General features: G+C 42.1%; 2 protein-coding genes across 3 annotated transcripts in view; both read left to right on the top strand.

The window, feature by feature from the left end:
- Positions 1-828: 828 nt before the first annotated feature.
- Positions 829-19,019, top strand: LOC308288241 (stereocilin). 2 transcript variants are annotated; one of them, XM_080729624.1, is made up of 32 exons: positions 829-1,186; positions 1,562-1,843; positions 2,242-2,490; positions 2,570-3,709; positions 4,771-4,795; positions 4,964-5,522; positions 5,757-6,498; positions 6,589-6,749; positions 7,467-7,529; positions 7,628-7,753; positions 8,276-8,442; positions 8,529-8,715; positions 8,999-9,117; positions 9,196-9,328; positions 10,131-10,313; positions 10,694-10,732; positions 10,828-11,004; positions 11,522-11,671; positions 12,217-12,275; positions 12,361-12,484; positions 12,670-12,752; positions 12,840-12,975; positions 13,427-13,635; positions 14,040-14,130; positions 14,246-14,417; positions 15,264-15,433; positions 15,741-15,896; positions 16,018-16,160; positions 16,916-17,064; positions 17,164-17,261; positions 18,612-18,759; positions 18,882-19,019. In XM_080729624.1, exons 3-32 carry the CDS (start codon positions 2,397-2,399, stop codon positions 18,968-18,970), a joined length of 5,892 nt encoding a protein of 1,963 aa, XP_080585750.1. In that variant the 5' UTR covers positions 829-1,186; positions 1,562-1,843; positions 2,242-2,396; the 3' UTR covers positions 18,971-19,019. The 2 variants fall into 2 exon arrangements, with proteins under 2 accessions (XP_080585750.1, XP_080585751.1); XM_080729625.1 differs by lacking the exons at positions 829-1,186; positions 1,562-1,843 and having other exon boundaries at positions 2,392-2,494; positions 2,573-3,709.
- A 1,545-nt stretch (positions 19,020-20,564) lies between these two features.
- furina (furin (paired basic amino acid cleaving enzyme) a) overlaps positions 20,565-23,477 on the top strand; it is a 101,183-nt gene continuing 98,270 nt past the window's right edge. Inside the window, exon 1 of the mRNA XM_080730569.1 lies at positions 20,565-20,721. The gene's annotated coding sequence lies outside the window, so the exon portion shown is untranslated. The remainder of the gene's footprint in view (positions 20,722-23,477) is intronic.

Genomic DNA, 23,477 nt, shown 5'->3' with positions numbered 1-23,477 from the left:
TTGTAGACGAATGCCCGGATCTGTTTTTCAGAGACCGTTTGAAGCTTGGACCTATCTTTTAGATCGAGCAGGAACGTTAAGAACATTGTAAGTCTATTGTCAGATCAAATGTATAATGATCTGTTCAACAGTGTCAAAGACTACACTAACATCACAACATGGAGGGTTTGTTTGCATCTTTGTTCAACTTAAAGCCATTAATTACTTTGATTATGGTTCTCTATGGCTAGCTCTAAAATCAGATTGATACACATACAGATTGTGGAGTGGTAGGTATTAGGTAACTATGCAATCTGTCTTGTTAATCATTGATAGATCCAAATTGCTCTTCTTCAGTAAGGGTGTGATAACCCTGAAGTGAATGTTTCCCTTAACACTGGGCTAAGGACATATCTTTATAAGCATCCATCAGGGTTTCTTGGTGGCTCAGCCAGTTAGTGCACAGACTTGCTCCTTGTGAGTGCGGGGACAAAAAGTTTGCGTCAGACTTCCATCTTGTAATTTCTCTCCTCTGCCATTGGTTTACTGTCTGTCTACCGTGTCTAAAATATCTCCTGAAATAAAGCAAACAACACTACAAATAAATGCAAAAATAAAAATACAATAACTGCCATGGACATAATGATATTTTTGACAGTCAGATACATTCCGCTTATACATTTTTTGTTGGTGTAAGAAAAAGTGTTCTGTCCAAGCCACCATGATGGGTGGGCCAAGGCTACCATAGGCGTAGGACAGGGGCCAAACACGCAATCAAACCAGTATTAAAATCTCAACAGCATCTTTGTATGTTGGTTTGCTACAGCTGATATCTCCTGTGTCAGAGAGAGGGAGAGAGAGAGCGGAGCGCAGTCTGAGGGGGGATCCAGTTTCTCATTGAATATTCCTGCAGCCAATCGAGCCCCACTGCACTGAGTGACTGCTGTTCCCTGAAGTATTAATAATACAAGAGGAAGTTATTGTCCTACTGAAGGCCCCAGTAATACACAGCTAAAGGAAAGGAGCGTGGGGGGAGCATGTTTCAATCAACCCTCTAGGGTTTCAGGGCCTGCAGACAGCGGCCTGACACTGGGGAGCCTGCTGCTGTGCCCCTGTAAAGAGCTTGATTGTGCGGCTGCAGTGACCGAGAGGATAAATGTGTCTGACCAGTGACAGCCTGCAGAGTCTTGCTGTCCCAGCTCAGTGGGTAAGACTACACCCCCGCAGAACCACAGCCACAAAATGACTCCTCGGCTGAGAGACAACTCAATAGAGAATTAGTCAGTGGGTGACAGTGGACACGCAGAGAATGGGGCAGATGACCTGGGTGTGATTAATATGATCCAGATTTTCACCTTGCTTGACAAGTTATCTGACAGCATTGACCTTCATATTGCTTTGTAACAGACCTGCATAGTATTAGAGAAAAAAATAACTATTTTAGAAGAATCCTTAGCATATGGCATAACATAATTTAGCAATTTTAGGGATATATTCTGATCTATTCCTATACCCTTTAAGATACTGTGTGAGCTCATACTTTCTGCACATCACTTTTTCCCTTTTCTGTGCATTATCACAGGAAGTGGTGATCCAACACACAATGGCCAGCCAGATTACTCATGAAATATGAAGCCATGTATCTACATGAACCCCAGAGACTTGAGAGCAAGTTCACAAAACAGAGAAAGTACGCAGAGTTACAGAACACAGGTAGGAGGGGGTACTGAAGGAGAGAAAGGAGAGATGGTGAAACAGAGAGATGGTGAAAGAGAGATCGACTGCTGGTGCAGGATAACTGCAAGTTAGTGATGTTGACAAAGCCTAAAGGATATTTAACAAAGTGAATGGGGGATAACAGTTGGTAAGTTTATGTTTATTTTTCTGCATTTCACTGCTATAGTTGTTCTAAAATGTACTTTATTATTATAAAACAAAATATATATATTGTTTTTTACATAGAATTGTACCCACATCATTAGATGTATCCTTAATTGGTATAATTGTTTAGCCCAATCTAACTGGAAATGAAATACCTATCCATGCCCTAAATTTAAAAAGGGGTTTCTGGGGCAAAGCTAATTTTCCATAAGCCATTTAGTAAAGTATTCAGATATATTCATTGCCTATCGATACAATTAACATATAACTAGAACTTGTATTATTGTTATTCTTTTAATTAACATTGGTCAAGCAACTTAACTTGAGAGAAAGTGGTAACATGATGTAGCCTGTCATTAAGGTTTAATATCCCCTCTGCAGCGAGACACCGTACTCCATGTCCACCCCTTCACAGAAGATGTTACAACAACTCACATTTGAAAACATGGTTGTGTGACATCAGCAAAAAGCTGATAGAAGAGACAGATGTGAGTGTGACATCACTTTGTGCTTGTACTTAACGGTGTGAGCGGAAGATGGCAGAGAAAGGGCAAGGCATGGCAACTATTAGATTCACAAGCATCATTATTTGGCTAATGTTACTGGGACAAGCATATCCTGAGAGGACAGGTGAGTGCACAACCTAAATTAATGTAAACGCTATGTTTTACACAAGTGTGAGTTTGTAATATAATGGTCCTATTTTCAGAAGGAAAAAAACAGAGAGATGCCTCTTTCAAGGAGTTGATTTCAAAGTGGAAGCAAGGGGGCGAGTGGAATCCTCTGAAGGACTCTCCTGGCCCAGATACAGGCCAAGGCCTATATGTCCACCCTTGGTTGAGGAGGATCATGGGGGGTCTTGAGACACTGGGCTTTATGTCAAACAAGAACTTGGGCCTGCCCTCCCTAAACAAGCCTGTGGACAGGCAGCGACTATCAAGCTTCCTCTACAACATCTCCCTTTACCTCCAAGAGATGGGTGCAGAACTAGAGGAGAGACAGACCTCATCTGACGAGGAGCCGCTGTGGGAAAAGGTGCTGCAGTCGTTCATCCAGTCTGAAGGGAGTGCTACAATGAGCCAATGGAACGATGGTCACACTCCGCCTAGACCCAGCGTCAGACTCCAAGACTGGTTTTTGTCCTTGAGAGGCAGCCCTCACTGGGACTGGCTACTGGGGCTGTTGCAGAGTCTCATCTCTCTGTCTGAGCGCCAGCCTCAAAAGCCCATTTTGGCTTTGTTATCTCAGAACTGGAGGACAGTAAGTGCTGTGCTGGAGGCAATGATGCAGGCTATGGTCAGTGGAACCTATGGTCAAGCCAGCGCGGGTCTTCAGGGCTTTATCTGTGCACTGAAGGGCCGTAGTGACTGTGCTTTCAATGTCAGCTGGCTACAGCAGCTGCTTCTGTATTTAGAGACCCGCAACTGGAAGCCAGTGGTCAGTCTGCACCCAGTGGGTGAAGGTGGGGACCCGAATAGGGGCTCGCCTGTGTATGGACGAGTGATGCCCTTCAGGTTGCCCCCCGAGGCTATGAGGGAGGGCGGGTCTCCAGAAAATACTTCTCTGGGAGACACATGGGGCACAGCGGAGGATTTAGGGTCCATGCAGTCTTTACTCTTGCAAGCACTGTCACGCCCAGGCGGGGAGAGGGCAGGTCACATAGCAGAGAAAAATCCTGAACTTATTCAAAGGCTGGATGGTCTAAGGAATGGTCTCCTGCACAGGGTGGGTAGTTCTGTCTACAGTAACTTGAGGAAGAAAATATCACGGGTTACCATGGCATTGCTTGATGATGCAAGCAGCTATGTGGACGTGCCACAGCCTAGCCCACAGGGGAAATGCTCTTTGGGTGAGTATGTGGTCCACTTGGCCTTCAAATTATAATATCACAAACAATTAAATGAATGCCCACTTACACAACATTATATTATTTCTTTCTATGAATGTTTTCTAAGTAGGCCAATCCCTGCATGCATTTTCTGTTCAGTTTGATGTATTCATGGATACAATCTAACTATCACGTTATTTATGAACACAAGAGACACTTTTACGCCCGTGTTACAACAGTGGAACTGACATTTCAAACAAATGTATGCAACATTTATTAATGACTTCAGAATATTTCATATTTATATTTAAAGTACGATGGAAAAGTGCCAATAATACCATAATTGTGACAGAGCTCAGAATGTGTGCTCAACTGCCACAACATAACACTTGAATGCTTTACATCTAAAGATTGTTATAAGAAAATAAAAAAAATAAACCTTTTAATATATTAAAAAAATATATATTATTAACTGTTGATGCTTGTCTTGGCAAAAAAAATGGAACAAGAAGTTAATCACAATGGGGGTTTCTCTCATTTCTAAAGAGCTATACAATATAAAAATAAACACTGTAGGACAAATTAGAGCTAATTTCACAAAACAAATCACAAAATCTCCATTTTGTCATCATAATAATAATACACCAGAATTATATAGAGCTTTTCTTAGTACCCAAACTCGTTTTACAACAACACAAAGCAAAATAAACAACTTTATTATGAGTCATTAGTGTGAATCTAAAGCATTTGAAACTTTTCTAAATAGCGGGATTATTGCTGGTCAATGCAAACAATAAAGATGCTGTGACTGACACTGCTTTAAAATCATTATGTCTGTGTCTGTTGGCCATTGAGAGGATCTGTCTTACCCTGAATCCCTTGGCTCGCTTAATCTCTTTACCCTTTCATTGATGCCAGTAACACTATACCCTGGGCATTGTTAGCTGAGGTATGGTGTTACAGTAACCTACATCAGCCATAACTGTATGCTAGGCTAGGGCATCCAGTTGCGTTTACAATTCAGTATTTTTATTCTTCTGTGATTTTTTTGTTAATAATTTCCCTCATTTGTCTTTCTAAAGGTAACCTCAGACAGCTTATATTATGGTAAGATATCCATATTCACACACGCACACGCACACACACACACACACACACACACACACACACACACACACACACACACACACACACACACACACACACACACACACACAATGATATTAGGTATAAAAAGTCATATGATCTCCATCGTATTTGTCCATACATCTTTAGGGGCATCAGACATAACGTAACATGGAACACCCAGGCTTTAGGCTTCACCTCCCAGGGTCTCCCCGCCGCTCCTCCATTCCTGCGGTCCTGCACGTCCACTGAGGAGGATGGAGCGAGGTCCAGATCGCGACGTCCAGCCCCGGCACTCCGCCAGACCTCAGAGAGCCCCCGTCCCAAACCTCGCCACTACCGCTTCAAGCAGCGGAGGACAGAGGACGGAGGTGGGGGTACCGACCCCCCGGAAGACATGATGGAATCCTCCCCCTCAACAGAGATCCTGGAGGCGGCGTGTAATTCTACTATTCCAGGTTTGACGGGAGTCTCCAACTTCACAGTCTTTCTGTACTGCAACCTGTTTGAAGTGGATAAAGGCTCAGAGAGCCCTTCAGGGGTTCAGATGGACCTTGACCTACACGCCTCCTGTTCTGATGCTGCCTGGTACCTGTCTGCTGCCGAGGAGGACTTCATGTGGGTTCATGTGTGTAGTGAGTTCTTACCCCATGAGTTCAACAACACAGTGTGTGCCAATTCCTCTTTCTGGCTGCAGAGAGCCCACCAGGTGAGATTCATTTGATTATGTTTCTGTCAAATATGTTGCAATACCATGACAAAACTACATTCAAAACAAAAGTACCTCAAATAATGTTCACTAAAAGGTTCTGGTGATTGTTATAGTATATTTACAGTATGTAATTTCAAAGCAAGCGTATGCAATATTCTGGATTTGATATTGGCTTTCAGTATTCAATTTCATCTTTATCAGTGCCATAAATGCTAACTTAAATCTTTGCAGGCTGCTTTGACGAAGGACTATCATTATTTGAACCAATCCAGCATAGACGAATTGTGTGTGCAACTACCACCGGAGACAGTAGAGCCTGGAGGGAGTCCAGGCCCTGATGAGGACTGTCTGGCTCAGCTGGGCAGCCGGTCCCTCAGCGCACAGGACTTCAGACGATGCTTCCTGCCCAACAACTCGGCCATGATTTCGGCACTGTGTGGTGGGGAATCCCCTGAATCTCACCACGTCGTCCCAGGGGGAAGCTGGGCCGCGGAGTACTGCTTAAAGATACACAACCTCTCCCATGGCAACATCACTGAGGAGGACGTCTGTCACTACAGGAAGTGGGATATCCAGCATTTCGCCAACACCACCCTTCTGGAGCACTGTAGGCACACACCTGGACTGAGAGAGTACGTTTGCCACAACGTCTCACTCTACCGCCAGCAGTTAATACCGATATCGCATCTTTATGTCTTCTGTGCTTATCTGGAAGCGGAGATGGAGAGCAGGAAGTGCTTCCTGCAGAGATTCTTTGACATTCTCCCGGCGCCGTATGACTTTGACACGTCGCAGCTGTGCGTAGACCCGGGTCCGCTGCTGATGGATGCTGTGGAGAAGCTCAGTGTGTGCGAGGTTGAGGATGCTGAGAATGGCGGGTGGCTGGCAGCCTTGGGCTACCTGCTGCGAGTGCTCGACTTCATGGTGGGACTTTCTGCAGGCCTGGAGGAGGGGGAAGGAGAGGCGAGGCTAGGTTTGAGCCATAACATTTACAAATGTGGTGGGCCGCACTCTGAATGACAAGAGTGAGTTACATTTTTTTCTTCTCCATGTTTTTACAAAGGTTTGAGCCAGGCCATACTCCTCTCCAGTCTCCTTGACAACACGTCGTTCTGGACCACTCTGCAGCCTGAGGGCCCGCTGAGCGTGCTTCACACTGTGGGGATGTTCCTTCGCAGGGAGCAGAACCACACTGTCAAAGAGGATCTACTAAGCTGCTTCAGTGTAAGACATGACACACGCACGCACGCGCACTCACGCACGCACACTCACGCACACACACGCACACACACACACACACACACACACACACACACACACACACACACACACACACACACACACACACACACACACACACACACACACACACACACACACACACACACACACACACACACTCACTCACTCACTCACTCACTCACTCACTCACTCACTCACTCACTGACATACAGTACGTGTATACTTTATACAAGCACACATGCGCATAGCCTACACACCTGTGTTGAGGAGTCTGTATGCTTGCTGCTTTATACTGTGTGTCTGTGCTTGTGGCTGATATGTTCCCGTTCACATTCACCCTCCCACCCACCACTCCTTCAGTTGTGCAAATCTTCCAACTGCTACATTGCAGCTGCTCAGTGGCTGACAGTGTAGGACTGTGGTTGTATACCAGGTGTGAATGTGTGTATCCAGGTCTGTATGTGTGAGTGTGAAGCAGGTCATTGCTGAAAAAGAGGTGGAAATCTCAATGTGACTACCCTGGTTACATGCATGCACACATACACGCGCACGCGCGCGCGCACACACACACACACACACACACACACACACACACACACACACACACACACACACACACACACACACACACACACACACACACACACACACACACACACACACAGTGAGTAAATAGAATGTTTGTACTATCACCATCAGCCTGTTCTGTGGGACCTCATTCAGCATGAAGACAACTCAACTGCCCTCAGAGTTCTGATGCAGGTGAGGTATTTGACCATAAAGCTCCATTAATATCCACACATCTGTGTTACAGATATCACCTTCCTATGGATTTTGAGGAATCATTTTTATCTCAACAGGAGTATCTTCAAATGCCAAGAGAGAGCATTCGCACTCTTGTGATGTCAGCTGAAAAGGATGCTGTTAAGCGGTTTCTGTCTCATATGCATCAAAGTTGGGACCAATTACACGTTGAAACCACACAGGTTTGTTGGAAAGATGATTCACATACCCTGGCAGGCACTGTGGCGTATGACTTCAAATCAGTCTCACAATTACTTCAACCTTTGCCTTGGTTACAATGAATGAAAAGAATTGCAGATGTACAAGCTTGTCCATTGGCTATTTTCACAATTTTTGTATGCAACCATTGTACAACAAAAAATAATTCTGGTTTATGTGGTTGATCAGACTATTTGATTTAGTCGATTAGATTATATATGAAGAAATCTGTTCTAAGTTTTGTGTCAACTGTCAATTTGTTCATATAGATAAATTATGATAAAAATAAACGTTGCTTCTTGATTATTCGGTAATACACAATCGATTCAATATCGGTTTCGATATTTTTTCGTTTAATTGCCCACCCATACCAGCAACATTTAAATATTGAACCTAAACCTATTACTTGCCCGATAATGTATCAGGTGCAGTAATACATGTTCAGTTGTATACCATGGTCCTTGTAATGTGCTTGAATGCTCCATCTCTGTTATTTTCTCTCCCAGCCCTCTCAAAAAGAGTTACAAGCCATGGAAACAATGACAGCAGCCTTCATTCAAAAGTTCCCTCGTGTTACCCCAGAACTTTTCGTGGATCTATCTCAGTTCATTCCCTTCATGTCCGTCTCTGACATCATGAGCTTCCCAGCGTCCCTCATGGTCAATGATAGTGTGTGAGTTGCTGTGCCTAAAATGTAACATTTGTATTCTGACAGATTTGAAGATGCTGTTGCTAATACATTCTACATTGTGCTCGAAGGTTGCTGGCTATTCGTGACCATAGTTCGGAGCTGAAGTCCCCACAGAAACAAGCTTTTCTAAAGAGACTTCTTCAGTCACATATGGTTGGTGATGTCTCTACATGGCCTCCATACTTTCTCAGTTCCATCCTCCCACTACTCCCATACCTACCAGTCAGTTATTTTCATCAGCTGACACCACAACAGGTAAGAGACATCTCTGCTAATGACATTTCTGATAAGTCACAACATAATAGTCACAACAAGATAATCAGCAGCAAGTCTGCATTCTCAGGAACGAGGAGTTGATAAGTTAAACCCCTTTCTTCCTGCCTGGCGACCCTGTTTTTGGTATGTCATTGTAGGTGAAGACTTCAAACTTCAAAAATAGCCAATCTACAAGCTCACAATGCGTTAATGCCACACAAACGCTGGGTATCTAATATTAAACATAACACAAATACAGAGCATTGTATTGTATCTCCCTTAGCTTAGTCCTCTTGTGGAGTTGTTGGGCAACATCAGTGTTGATGGCACAAGAGGACGCCATGTGCTCCGGACCCTGTTCAATAGCAAGAAGAAGAATCTCACTGGCGATGGCATAATGAGGTAGGTCCTTGAAACTTGACACTATACTCCAGCCTTATTCCATGAATATAAAATAATAGAAACAATTTACACCCGCAGGTTAGGAGTGCTTCTGTGTTACCTAGATGGAGAAGATCTATGGCCATTCCTCCAGGCATCACCTGTGTCCTCTGCTCTTTGGCAGCAACTGGCTCAATGCATGTCTGATGGACTCATCAGTCCCAGTGGCAGGGTAAGGACCACAATGCAGCACAGACCCTTTCTGACATTTCTTGCATAACACATTTGCTCCTTCCAACATCCAACACCCGTTCTGTCCACCGTATTATATTGAAAGTTCTAGAGCTGCCCGATTATCAGGTTTGCAGATTAGTTTTACTTTCTTTTTTCTTTATTGTCAATTTATGCAGTCGATGTTTTCCGATTTTAAACCTTTTCAAAAATATTAAATCTACAGCTCCTGTTTTTGACCTTGTAGATAAAGTTTTGAATAGGGCTTAAGTGGGTAATTAATTTCTTTTAACAAAACAATGGCTAAAACATTGACTTTAAATTGATTATATTAATTTTAAGTTTAGTATCAGAACCGTCACATCTTGACCGTATCTCTGTATGTATGGGTAACGCTTGTCTTTTTTGTTGATTGACTCTCACGCTCTGACATCATGCTCTGACATCACTGTGATGCCAGGGGAACCAAATCCCTTTTATCCAAATATATGGAGATCTCTGATGTCATCAGTATTAAGACCATATCTGTGATGGATCTCCGTATATAGGTACCAGGGGTCTCCATATATGGGTAACTGGTCCGATAAACATCACTGGCCAGATGGCCAAAACATGGCGCGATGCTTTTCTCCCTTAGGCGTCTTACTGATAATAAAAATAATAATAAGTAATTTAGTACCGTCATGTACAATCTCCATGAATTACATTTTTGCTTACATATGCTTTTCTGTTGTACATTTAATGATGAAGCAAAGATTTTTACAAGTGAGGGTCTAAGCCTTTGAACTGTGTTTTGTACTCAGATGTCCTCTTGGTTGATACCAGCAGTTCAGACCCTGAATGTAAGCAGCCTCTCCCCTGCAGAATTATCTTCTCTAAGTGGTCTGCTGCCCCAGCTAGGAGCATCCTTCTTGCTGTCACTTCCCTCACAGCAGCTTCTGGATCTCCTCACACAACCAGGATTACCTCGTTATTCCACAGCACAGGTCAGCTGAAACGGTTTTCCCCGCGACCGACTCCGGATAATCGGTTGAATATGCATGGATTATCACTGTTCCTCACAATTACAGTATTGATTTATTGCTTTGGCATTTTTTTTGCAGCCGATCACTGCCATGTTTGAAAATGTATTTAAAATACATTTGATACCCTTGAAAATCCCCAGATTTGATAAAAAAAACGTTATATTATCTACACCGTATAAACTGATAATTGCTTTATTGCAACCAAATCATATCAGAAGTTCTGCTTTTAACTCCTTTCCAGAGAAAATGAGATTCGTAAAAGGAAAAAAAGTATATGAAATTATTAGAAATGATTAGAACTTGTGCAACAGCTTTTCGTTTTGTTTTTACTTCTTCTTCAGGCTTTTCAATTATTATCCAAGATCTCACAAGAAGCCAATGTAAGTACTGTAGATCTGTTCAACAGTTTTTGCAGATTTTCGGCCAAATATTTTCTAACTGGGCTGTGTTTCTTTGGTGACCCTCTCCCTGCCAGCTTACCATGGGAACACTGTGCAGGCTGAAGCCGTTACACGCTGGTCTCTCCCCTGCGGTGCTGAGAAACCTCCACTGGACTAAGACCAGTGGAAAGGCCCTCTGTCAGTGCTGGAGAGACCTACTGAATGAACTAAGGCCTGGCCAAAGGGCTATGCTTTACACTGCACTGCTGGAGGTGAAGGGGCTCTTGTCTTGTCTTTCAGTAGATCACTTTCTGCTCTCACTGTTAATAACTTGCAGTGACTCTCACTTATCGTTGTCACCACTTCTCTTTACTGGAGGACAATGGGGGGTATAGATAACACCAACATCACCAGTCTCCTTTCACATACAAATACAGATCAAATTACAAGACTTAAAGACCTTGCTTGATGAATACTACTAGTACTATTACTACTACTACTTTTGCTGTATGTTGTTGTTTTTAACCATGTTCTGTGAAGCACTTTGTAACTTTGTTTGGAAAAGTGCTATAGAACTAAAATTCATTATCTTCATTATCATTACTAATATTAATAAAACAATTCCTTTAAATAGAGGATACGATAACTCAGGGCATGGTTAATTATCGAAAATTAATCCAATATTAAGTTTGATTCATCTGATCCATGTCCGCTATACATGTGTTTATGCCCGTCTTGAAATGGCTATGTAGGATTCATTTGTTTTTGCTTTCTGTTTTGCATCCACAGGTTCTTGACAGAGACGTGAAGGACATCGGTCTGCAGCTACAGTGTCTCCTCCCTTTTGTCCCCCTGAGGAAGCTAACCGAAGACGTGAATGGGAACACAATCCTCAGACACATCAGCTTATATAGAAACATGCCCTACTCTCATCAACAGGTTGACTGTTTGTTCCAACATGCTATTGTGTGACTTGCAGCATTAGATTGACACACCAATCTGACTCCAACAGACATGGTGCTAGCTTGGACCCAGGCTCCCATTAATCTGAAACCCATTGGATATGCTTCAGATAAGCCATTCAGGATATTAATACTCCATAGGCATCAACTGCCATCAAGCTAATTAGTTTGGATGTAGTACAATAGTCTGGAGCAGATGCTATACATTATTAATGGCTACTTTAAAGAGATTTTGTCACAGCCAGCAGTGCATTAGACTGCTTTCATCACTTGTTCCCTGACTAAATCCTGGGCCAAATTAAGCTGTATATTGAAGGAAAAAACTAAATTTCCAGCTGATTTGAAATACAGTATATTATGAGACAATTTCCTCACCTCCTACCATTCAAGATTGTGTTTAAAAGCGAAACATGTTTTATTGTTGCTGTTTAGTTATGTGAAAAAAGGATCGGAAAGAAAGTGGGGGAAATGAGAAAACAACAGCAAACTAAAATCTATTACTTTTTTTTCCTGTCGGACTAGGCTCAGCTTCTGTTCAATAAGATCCAAGGGTTTAGAAACATTACCAGAGCAACTCTTGAGTAAGTTGAAATACTGATCCCAGTGATTAAGTCCTCATGTTGTTGTCATACTGTCTAACAACTACAATGTTTCATATATTTGAAGGAATTTGGGCCATATTGCTGGTGGAATGAGTTGTGACTATCTGCGGCGCTGGACCAATGAATCTGATTTCCCAGGATTGCTTCAGTTTGTCAGTCAACAGCCTGGAGGTGTGAGACCTGCTTTGGTGAGAAGTTTCAGATAACTCCACCTGCCTCAATCACGCTTTTAGAACAGCGAAAATGCCTAATGACATGCCAAAAATAGGTACACCGCAGGGTTAAGTTATTTTAATTTAGTGTCAGATTTATTGATTTATTGAGAATTAACTTACCTGTTTAAATGTAACATTAGTTTTGCCTTTGTTGCTAGCGAAAATGTATTGTGGAAGAACTGAGCAACAGACCAGATATAGACCTTGGTGCTCTGAACTCATGGTTTGCGACAAGATTACCGTAAGCACCTGATACTTATAACTGTATTGTATTAATTTTATTTGTGAATGTTTGTATCAATCTATTAATACTTCTATTCTGTTCTAGGGCAAGGATGATAGAGAATCTATCCAATACATCTCTCAGGGCTGTTTTGGATCACATCCTTGGACACTTTGCTGATTTCCTGAAACTGCCACGCTATAGACAGGAGACTTTAGCAGAGAAGACCATTACTGTGCTGGTAATAAAACAAAGAAATTTAGAGGATAATTTGATAATATGAGAGGCCACCGAAATGTGAAATAAATGCTGTTTCTTGGTCATATTACTATTGATCACACAAGCAATTGTGGGACTTATACCAGTCCCTTTGAAGAAGTGTTTTATTCATGTTCATACAATAACCATCAGATAGACAGACGTCTGTGCACAATGATACAAGACACATGTTCTGTTCCTATTCTTTGTGTTCAGTACCCTATAAGTCTTGTGTATTGTTGTTGATGTTCTGACATATTATCTTGTTTATTATAGTGATGTATTATCTGCTTATTTTAAGTCACTTTGGATTAAAAGCGTCTGCTAAATGCCTAAACTGTAAACTGTAACTGTAAACTGTGTATTTTTAAATGATTCATGGCTTTTACAGAAGTGATGTTTTGTCATTCGTATGTGTCTCCCATCTTCTATAGGGCCCTTCACAGGCTGTGGCTGAAGGGAAGATAGACAGTGACACTCTTGAACTCCTCGGGCCCTTGCTCCCCTTTTTGGACCATGATAGTTTGGCCCTGGTCGACAGAAGTGCCCTGGTACTGTGGCTTGATGAGATGAGAAGCTACTGTCTACCTCGCAAGGCTGTGAAAGATATTGGTGTCCTTATCACTAAGAGGGATCTGATGGGGTAAATTAAACATATCTGTTGTAGTTATGGAATATATGTAATATCACACCTGGGTCAAGAATATCTGTAGAACTAGCCACAGCTTTGTGTCTATGTTTGAGTTTTCAAGAAAGGTATTAGCCTCTGTGCAGTTAGTGAATAATGCAGCAATCTAATGAGTGAAAAAGCCCAGAAGGCAAGTGAGATCATAGGCAGAAAATTCTGGAGGTCAACTGTTGATGAACTTGCACCAAGGTTTTGAGAAATGCAAATTCTCTGCCATAATTAAATATCTATGTTCATGGTTTGAAAATGTTAGGCAGGAATGATATTCACTAGTCTGCAGTATGAGAAATTCTTGATTTGTCATTGCATGTTGCCCGCATGTAAAAGAAGTCTAATGCTTGTGTTTGTATGTTTGACAGGGAGCCATCAAAATGGGATGCTGGGAATGTAGAACATTTGGGTAGACTAGTGTTTAGTCTCTCGCCGAAGCAAATCAACTCTATTCCACTGGTGAGAGCATGAATGCATGGTTGCCATTTTTAAGTAAAGTTTAATCTGATTTTATTTATATGACATTACTGTTTTTTAAGTACAATTGTATGGATTTTTTTCTCTTACTGGTTAGTCAGTGTTGAGTAAAGACACAGTGGAACAGGTCCTGGTCGGCAAAACCCACTGGGAAGATACAGATGTGGGTAAAGTCTGCATAACCCAGTGTATGGACCAACAGAACCAGAGAGAGAAGACTCAGAACTTTCTTCGAGGGATTGTCAGAGCACGTAGCAGAAGATCTAAAGGTTAGATCAAAGGTTGATGCATCTTCTAGCACAGTGTTTCTCAAACTTTCAAATTTCAAGGTCTTCCCTTAACTCTGACAGTGTACAAATGGAACCAAATGAACCCGATTTGTACACTGTCAGAGTTACATACTTGTATGGGTCAATTTAGAGAATGCCAGAAAAGTCGACCTCTTTCAAAGTCGACCCCAAACTCGTTTCCCAACGGGTCTGAGGCCTTAGCTAGATGCAGAATAGAAAAAAATCAAATATTTGCTTCTGGGGGTCCCTGGAACAAAATATTTTGTGATGGGGGTCCGTAGCCAAATACATATCATTCTGGGGGTCCTTCACATGACAAAGTTTGAGAAACACTGATGGCCACATAAGTTTTTTTCAGAAAATTGTTATGATTTAGAAGACATTTGTAGAATGTGCCTATCAGTGGTTAAGGACCCCCAAAATGTATTTTTGGCCGTGGACCCCCATCTCAAAATAGTTTGTTCCACGGATGGACCCCTATTGCTAACCTTTTTGTTCCAGGGACCCCCAGAAGCACAGATTTGATTTTAGTCAAATCTGTGGCTAATTTTAGCCACAGACCCGTTGGGAAAAGAGTCTGGGTCGACTTTGAAAGAGGTCGACTTATCTGGCTACCAATTTAGACCCCCCTAAAGGAACCCACAGAGTCCCTGGAATCCACTTTGAGAACCACTGATCAAGCATATTAAACAATTCTTTTTTATATAATTTAAGGCACTATATGAATGCACCATTTACCCTGGAGTCACGCCCAATGGTAGCATGGTGTGATGCTTCTCAATTAGTTGTTCCATCTATAACAAAGCACCATATTCCTTTGTGTAGTTCCAGTGCCAAGCTGTGCGGACATTAGAGGGACATTCCCTTCAGCTTGGACGTCCCTGCAGCTGAGCCGCATGTCACTGGTAGACCTGAAACAGTGTGTGGAAGTTGTCGGTCAGGACGGCTCACTGAGCTCTGACCAGCGCAGAACTCTGTGGTTAAAGATCAGACAGGTCAGTTAAACACGATTTATACTTTGTACTACAATGAAGTACAAATTGTATAAATTAAGCATTACATAAATGTCTTTCCTGTCAGCAAGATACTTTTAAAAGCTGTGGAAATCAATCACAGCAGTGCTTCTCTGCATGATCTTCATACTGTTTCATTTTCTGGACATTGTGCACTGTTCATTTCTGTAGGAATGCCTCAGCGTCATAGAACAGCTGACCAGTTGCATGAATGAAAGATGTAATGTTTAACCATCAACACAAGACACTATGGTTGAAGTATGATCTGCATGGTGTTCATTCTTACCAGGCCTACGGTCCAGCGAGACACTTGAGACCAGAGCAGGTTCTGTCTCTGGGTTGTGTAGTGACTGAGATGGGGGAGAGGGAACTGCAGGACACCGATCTCACTGATCTCGGAGTACTGGAACAACTGGGGACACTGACTGAATGGAGCCATAAAAAAGTAACATTTTTAACCAGACTGTGACGCAAATTCAATAATATTCAATAATAATCTAAATGTATGGCTTATAATTATTGATGATATTGCCTGTGGTAAGTGTAAGCTGTAAGTGTCGTTGCAGATGAGAGCAGCAGTTATAGGCATGAAGCGGAGGCAAAAGCTGAACTTGGAGCAGCTATCTCCGGTAGATCTAGCAACTCTTGGCCACCTGATCTGCGGTTTGTATCCCTCCGAGATCAGCAGATTAAATCCCTACAATTTGAGGTCAGTCAAATTCTTCATAATGCAGTCTTTCTGTTGTTGTTGTCTTTTTTATTTAACCACATGTATCCCAACATCCCTATTCTGGTTCGAACATTTGTTGAAAATAGCAGATCTTCAAGCTCATACGTATACAAGTGAACATAGTTTAATTCCTTGAACACCTTGATAGTAGAATGCCCTGACCCCCGCCCCTCCCCCATTTTCTCTGTAAATATATCCTATCGTGATTCTACTGAGCTTCATTCCAATATGTTTTTTAGTATATTTTTTATTGTATTGTATTGTCTTTTTTTGCCCAGATAATTAAATAGTGTGTCAGTGAACCATAGATAGAGCACCACTGATCCATTCCGTATGAATGAGTCTCTGATCATTGCACTCTGCTTATTTTTCCCCTGGCAAATCAAAGATATGACATACTGTTATTGCAAATATAGAATGATTGTTACTGTATACTCCACTCTTCTGCATTAGTAATACTAAAATGGTAAATGGTGCATTTATATAGCGCTTTTATCCAAAGCGCTTTACAATGTGCATTACATTCACCCATTCACACACATTCATACACCGGCAGTGGAAACCATGCAAGGCACCAACCTGCTCATACTTTTTGAATGTCCTTAAGACACGACTCTTTGCCCGTTAAACCTAATTTATACTTCACCATACGATGAAGTACAAATTGTATAATATGTGTAGGTGATCAAAGCTATTAAATATTAACATTCCTGAAACTATCATTTAAATGACAGTATGGCGGCTCTATTCCTACGGGAGATAGCCTTGCCCTGTACAGAACAGCAGATGGAGGCGTTGGCAAGCCGTCTGTCCAGCCCAGATGCCTTTGGTCCAGTCAGTGCCTGGGGACCAGAAGTATTCACTGAGATTGGTACCTTGGCAGGTATTATAGAGCAACTGGGCACATTCTTTTGAGATTTGATCTGCATGGGAAACATTCATGTATATTTGATCATGCAATCATTATTGTGTTTCTGTCCAGTGGGTCTTGAGGACATGGTTCTTTCAGCTTTGGTACAAGACCAAATTGAAGGAATAACACCTGGAGCTATTGCCTTGATTCCTCCAGAAAAGATGTCTGTAAGTTTATACGATGTGGCTCTGCAGGAGTGAAGCTGTCTAGAAGAGTGTGTGTGTGTGTGTGTGTGTGTGTGTGTGTGTGTGTGTGTGTGTGTGTGTGTGTGTGTGTGTGTGTGTGTGTGTGTGTGTGTGTGTGTGTGTGTGTGTGTGTGTGTGTGTGTGTGTGTGTGTGTGGGTGGGCCACAGAAGGATCTCTAATTTACACCCCACATTTTTACTTTTTGAAATATTTACATCAACTTTATAATGGAAATCAAAGTGGCTTTGATCGGATCAGGCTTAAACCAAAATTTGGAGTCATACTTCATAGATACAGTATGCCATATAGAGAGTAGACAACTGTCACTTTACAGGCTGTTCACATGAAGTCTGACATCCACACTGGAGCCACACCATTTTCATATGGATCACGAGATCCACCTGAGTTGATTTCTACCCCATCGTCTCCCTAATTTAGTTGTTCCAAATACTATACTGTGGTCCCTTTCACTGCCTGGGGGGACTTCCATGTGCCATGCCTTCACCAAAACATATGGATTTGCCAGCTGCAGGAGAGCAAAACGCACATGTCTCTTCCAGATCCCTTCTCTGCTGCAACAGCAACATCGACAAACTAGCAGGGTTCACTAGAGCAGCAAGGACATGATCCCTGATTGGCTTCTCATCAGTGAACACAGCCAGGGACACAGCCAATTGTGTTCACTAGACTAGACCAGTGGTTCTCAACCTGTGGGTCGGGACCCCCAGGGGGGTTGCACAATTATTTTGGGGGGTCCCCAGATGATTAACGTGCAACATTGTTTTCTCTCTCAACAGTAAACAAACCAACATAAAGTTTAAGTTTATAGAGTGTATCTGCAATTTTTTTAAGTGACAATTTAATACCTCTAAAATGACAAATTGAAAATTGGCCAAATTGTCAAACATTAGAGGCAGAAATTGTGAAAATAGCCAATCTACATGCTCACAACGCCTCACAGCACGAGGTGTTGTGAGCATGTAGATCTGCTATTTTCACAATAGAACCATGTTATACAAAATGTAATGCCTCAAGTGCTCGTCAGTTAAAATGTGATTATTTTAGGAGTCGTGGCCTGAACAGGTTGAGAACCACTGGACTAGACTAGTGAATAATTGTGTTCACTAGACTAGAACCAAGCCAGAGGCTCCGTTGCTCTGCACTGAATTTTACTTTTTTGACACCTACAGTAGATGCCCCCAAGATTTTGTTGTACAAATGATTTTTTTTCTTTTATTTTACTAGTCATGATTAGCACAACCTCAATAATACATTAAGTACTTTATGTGTGCCTCATGTGCTATTGAATATTTGTGTAATGTGTTTGCCAGGTGGTGTTCAGTGCAACACAGTTGTCTTGGCTGAGTGTGGAGCAGGCCTGGGCAATCACTGAGGAGCAGTGGGCAGAGCTGGACAGGGGACAGAGAGTCGCTCTCACCCAAGCTCAATATGAAGGAGACATCCTACAAGAGGGTAGAGGTGGGCATTAACCACTTTCAACCTGGCACCCAATTGTTTATGGGTTTGATATCTTATGTTTTGAAGCTATAATTTATAGACTTGTTGAAGGTGTTCATGTTCTGCTCATTCTACTTTCACAGGGAGGAACTTTGCTCCAGTTGCCTTGAACACAAACAGCCTCACTATATGCTTATTTGCTCTGTGCCTTATGTTATGGCAACTATTTTAAAATACACAAACTCATTTGTATTTATTGTCCTTTGACCTCCAAATGGCATGACACACATTTGTACTTAAAATAAAGATGTTGAAATGTGTTACATAATGTATGTGTGATGGTCTTAGATTCACTCCTTATATTCTACAAATGCATTCAACAGTTCCAATTTTGTGTTTTGAATTTGAACTGAGACTGATTTACATTTTCAAATGACCTGAGACAGAACATAAGCTTGCCACATCATGATCGTTGAATATAGGCCTACAGTGAGTAGGCCTAATTCACGAGACAAAATAAACGTAAACGTCCAAGTTAGACTTAGAGGAGTGAAGACTGTTTACAAGTTCCAGGTGTATTTTTGAGACGCAATAATCATAAAAATCACACCCGTGTGAACTGAGCGGTGGTCGTGTGTGTGTGTGTGTGTGTGTGTGTGTTTGAATTCAATTAAATTACATTTTTGAATTGAATTGAATTGAATTTTTGAAATGAATTGAGTGAGTGAGTGAGTGAGAGAGCCACACTTGCTCACCAATAGAGAGAGAGAGAGAGAGAGAGAGAGTGTGTGTGTGTGTGTGTGTGTGTGTGTGTGTGTGTGTGTGTGTGTGTGTGTGTGTGTGTGTGTGTGTGTGTGTGCGTGCGCGCGCGCCTGGCCTGGCCTGGCCTGGCCTGGCCTGGCCTGAACGTTTGTGTGTGAGTGTGCCTGGCCTATCCTGAACAACAGCGCCCCTCCCTTAACGTGTGGTCATAAAAGGTCCTGCAGGCTACAGACACGGACGCATACAGACAGACATGCATACCCACACACACCGCCACGTATATGAGCGTTGTGACCACCGCTCAAAAATTGTGAAATGTTCTATGGAACCACTAAAACAATCCAGTTCCCACATCACATGCACAGCAGCACAGACTGTCTGCAACAGCTACCTGTATATAACATTTTGGTTTCCGCTGTCTGACCTGTGACAGTAGATGGCGCTGTTACAACGTCTGATAATATAACTGGCGTCATCAAGGATGACTATGGATCCCATAGTCCAGACGGATAGTTGCTCGAGCTGTGATTCGCTAGTTGGTTGTCATAAGTAACTGTCGATTTGATTGACGGTTTTTAATAGCAAAACATGACATGTCAGTTATTTGACCGTGTAAATAAATAACGCTGATGAAGACAAACAACATTTGGAGTAGTCAACGTTGTACAAAAATGTGATGCGATGCATTGTGAGCTTGTAGATCTGCTATTTTCAAAATATTTTATACATTTGAATGTAAACATGAAATGGAACATTCTGCCTACTTTAACTTTTGGTATTTTAAGTACATATTGTTGGCATTATGTTTCATACTTTTACTCAAGTACATTTTGAATTCCGGACTTCTACTTGTAACGGAGTATTTCAAGAAATGTGAGTAGGCCTACTTTACCCACCACTGCTCACAGAGCTCCGAGCAGCGGTTGCCGTGACAACCAATACCCAATCCCGGTGCGGTTGTCCCCCTGCGCTATGGGACCTATAGACAGTAGGCGGTGCTTCTACGTTTGCACTTTGCCCATCATCGCCGTGGCGTGACGTATTTCCTGGGGGTGGTACCGCGGACCACTCAGCTGTATAGTGGTTATCATGACTATTTATAGTCTTCAATTGGACGTTATCTTCTTCCACCGTGTTTATCGTGGCATTGAGGGGGACATTGACGTGGTGTAAAGGCACGACTAGCCGGGGAGGGACGGCCACCATGTAAACGGAACCCCGGTAAGTTATAATAACGCGAGTAAAGTTTCCCCAGTCCCCACATAATGTAGTTCTTAAAAGGTGTGTGTGGCTGGCGAGTTCAGTTCGCCGTGTAAACGCCTGGTGGTGTGTGTACACTCCGTAGTACGACGGCGTCGCTCGCCGAAAAGAACGGGCATATCGCGGCGCTTTGTCGCCTTGTAGGTTAAGTTGTTTTCGGCAAGCGACGCAGTTGTAGTACGATCAGGTCTCAGTGAAGCTTTAGCTTGTGCTGAAGCTAAAGCTTAATTAAGACCTGATCTTTCTATGTCTGATCGTAGGAGCGCGTGTTGTCAAATTGATCCTGGCCAATCATAATGTTGTTTAGTTACACTGACTGTATCGGCTCTTATGGATCAGTCAACGTGTATTATGTGGTGATTCTGGTGACGTCCTATGTCTGTGTGGCTGCTGCAGAAACCCGCCTGATGTGATGATCTGTCTGTCAGTCATCAGTCAGTCATTCAGTCAGATGGTAAATACAGCAGTGGTTCTTCAACTTTTTCATGTCGAAGACCCACAAATTGTCACTTTTGGACGTGGACCCCTATTTGAAAAGATAAGCCAGGGACCCCTCTATAAGAGAAGATTTTTTTTTACAGCTCTATAGCGGTGATTCACACACATCAAGGACCCCCAGTTATACGGACCCCCATTCAATGGCATTTCTATCTCTGAGACCCCAATTTATATTGTACAACAATGGACATATTATGGACATTACATAAGGGTCCTTTTTGGTTCCTAACTATTATCTAGCTGGGGAGTGGGGACCCCCTGGAACTCCTTCAACTTAAGGACCCCTGGGGGTCCCCGGACCCCACTTTGAGAACAAATGAAATACATAGGCATATCATATGAGTTAAGTGGGGGTTCGATCCCCGGGCTAGGAGGTATAGGAGGAATGACAGAACTGAGAGGAAGCGAGGAGGACATGTGAGTGTGAAATACACTGTATCCTGTTGCCGATCATAACACACTGAATACAGTAGTAGCAAGCAGAGGGAAGGGCTTCTCACATAGAGAAGTGCAGCCAGATCGATGCAAAAATGATGATTACATGTTGTTTCTGGATATTCCGGTGAGTCAGTCGTGATGATGTGAATTCTTTTTACGCCATCAGTTCAGTTTAAGTTCTTCAAGTACTGTAGATCCATGATCCATCCTAACAGACAAACCTGATTGACGCTTGATGCATTTTGCACTTGCAGAGTGAAGTTTTTTCTTGTTTCCTAAATTGACGTGTTACATTGTCTACTGTAACTGCTGTAACACCGGTGTTCAATTGTATGTGTGCGATATAGTTAAATTACTGCATATTTCTATAGATGGATCATAGGTGGTGCATAGCATAATGCATTTCCCAAATTCAAAAATCTAGGTGAATTTTCCTAGTAGCTTTTAACTCCATAATGCGACTGTTGGCCTAGTTATCACCAGCATGTCACTCTGATGTGCGTTATGTAATTGATGTTGGGTGTTTATTAGCTATAGCACCCACACAAATGCAACTGCTGCATTGCATTTGTTTAGTTGTGTTTTGTGTTGCCTTACAGCCAGGGAACCTTGGCTTGAACTCTGGCTCTTGAAAGGCGAAATGCTGTTTTGCAAACTTCTCTTGTTACAATGCAAATGGGGCATTGACAGGCTGTTACGTGTGGGGATTAGGAATGTACTTGACATTGGTATATGCATAATAGCAGGAGCTGACCTACTGTACCCGTCTTCCTTGCTTCCAGTGCTCCTAAACTTGTGTCTGGACAGAATCACAATTGTCTTTATTGTGTTAAGGAGGATTTAGCAAGGAATTGTTCCTAGACAGTTGCACAAAAACACAATAACAAACGGTAAAAAGGGGATATACTGTATGTGTTCGTTAGTATATAAAACAAATAAAACCTGTAACATGTTATAAAGAAATGTATGCTTGTACAGTATGAGCTTTAACGCTTTAGTTTCAAAACAACCTTTTGGCGGATGAAGAATAAGCACTATAGCAACGTGAAGTGTTGTTTAGCGTCACAATCACACTAATTACTACTACACAACTATCCATTCCATGTACAGAGTTTATGATGGTAAATACACCATTTTCAGTTGTGCTGAAATGTTATGAAAGTTCTAGGTCTAAATCACCACAAGGCTGACTAAACATCTGAAAGTGAAAAGTTTGCACCAGTCAAAAGCATTCCGTGCCGAAGGCACTCTAGTGGAAAGCTTTGACAGCGATAGTCCTGTGGCTATCATTAGGCCTCTGGTGTATTATTTAGTCCAGAGTCAGGTTCATTTCAGATAGCCTTGTCATCATGTTGTATGATGCTGTAGATGCACTTTTGTGAACGCTGGGCAGCTTTTTTATAGTTTATGGTGGGAAACCATGAACCATATTTTTTAAGGCTGCGTTACTACCTGTATTTTAAATCATTCCAATAGCCAGGACTGATGCATTAAATATTATGTTGCCGAACTTGCCGTTAAAGTAGATGTAATAAAATAAAAATGTTAAAACGTATTTGCATAGCTAGCTATTTCATATCATACAGTAACTTTCCTCCAAAATGTTTGAATATAGACTATTAATTGGAGTCCTGTGTCTAATATTTTCACCTTGCACCCTTGAGGACAGAATCCAGAAAAAACCTGCAAACAATTGCTTTATTTCACACATGTAATGTTATTCCACATTGTTCATAAAGCTTGACTTTGACCATGTAAAAGCTTGACTTTGAGACTTAAAG

The sequence above is a fragment of the Nannobrachium achirus genome (genome assembly GCF_963921795.1).
Source record: "Nannobrachium achirus genome assembly, chromosome: 7".
Classification (NCBI taxonomy): Eukaryota; Metazoa; Chordata; class Actinopteri; order Myctophiformes; family Myctophidae; genus Nannobrachium; species Nannobrachium achirus.
This window is presented reverse-complemented; position numbering and strand designations above follow the sequence as displayed.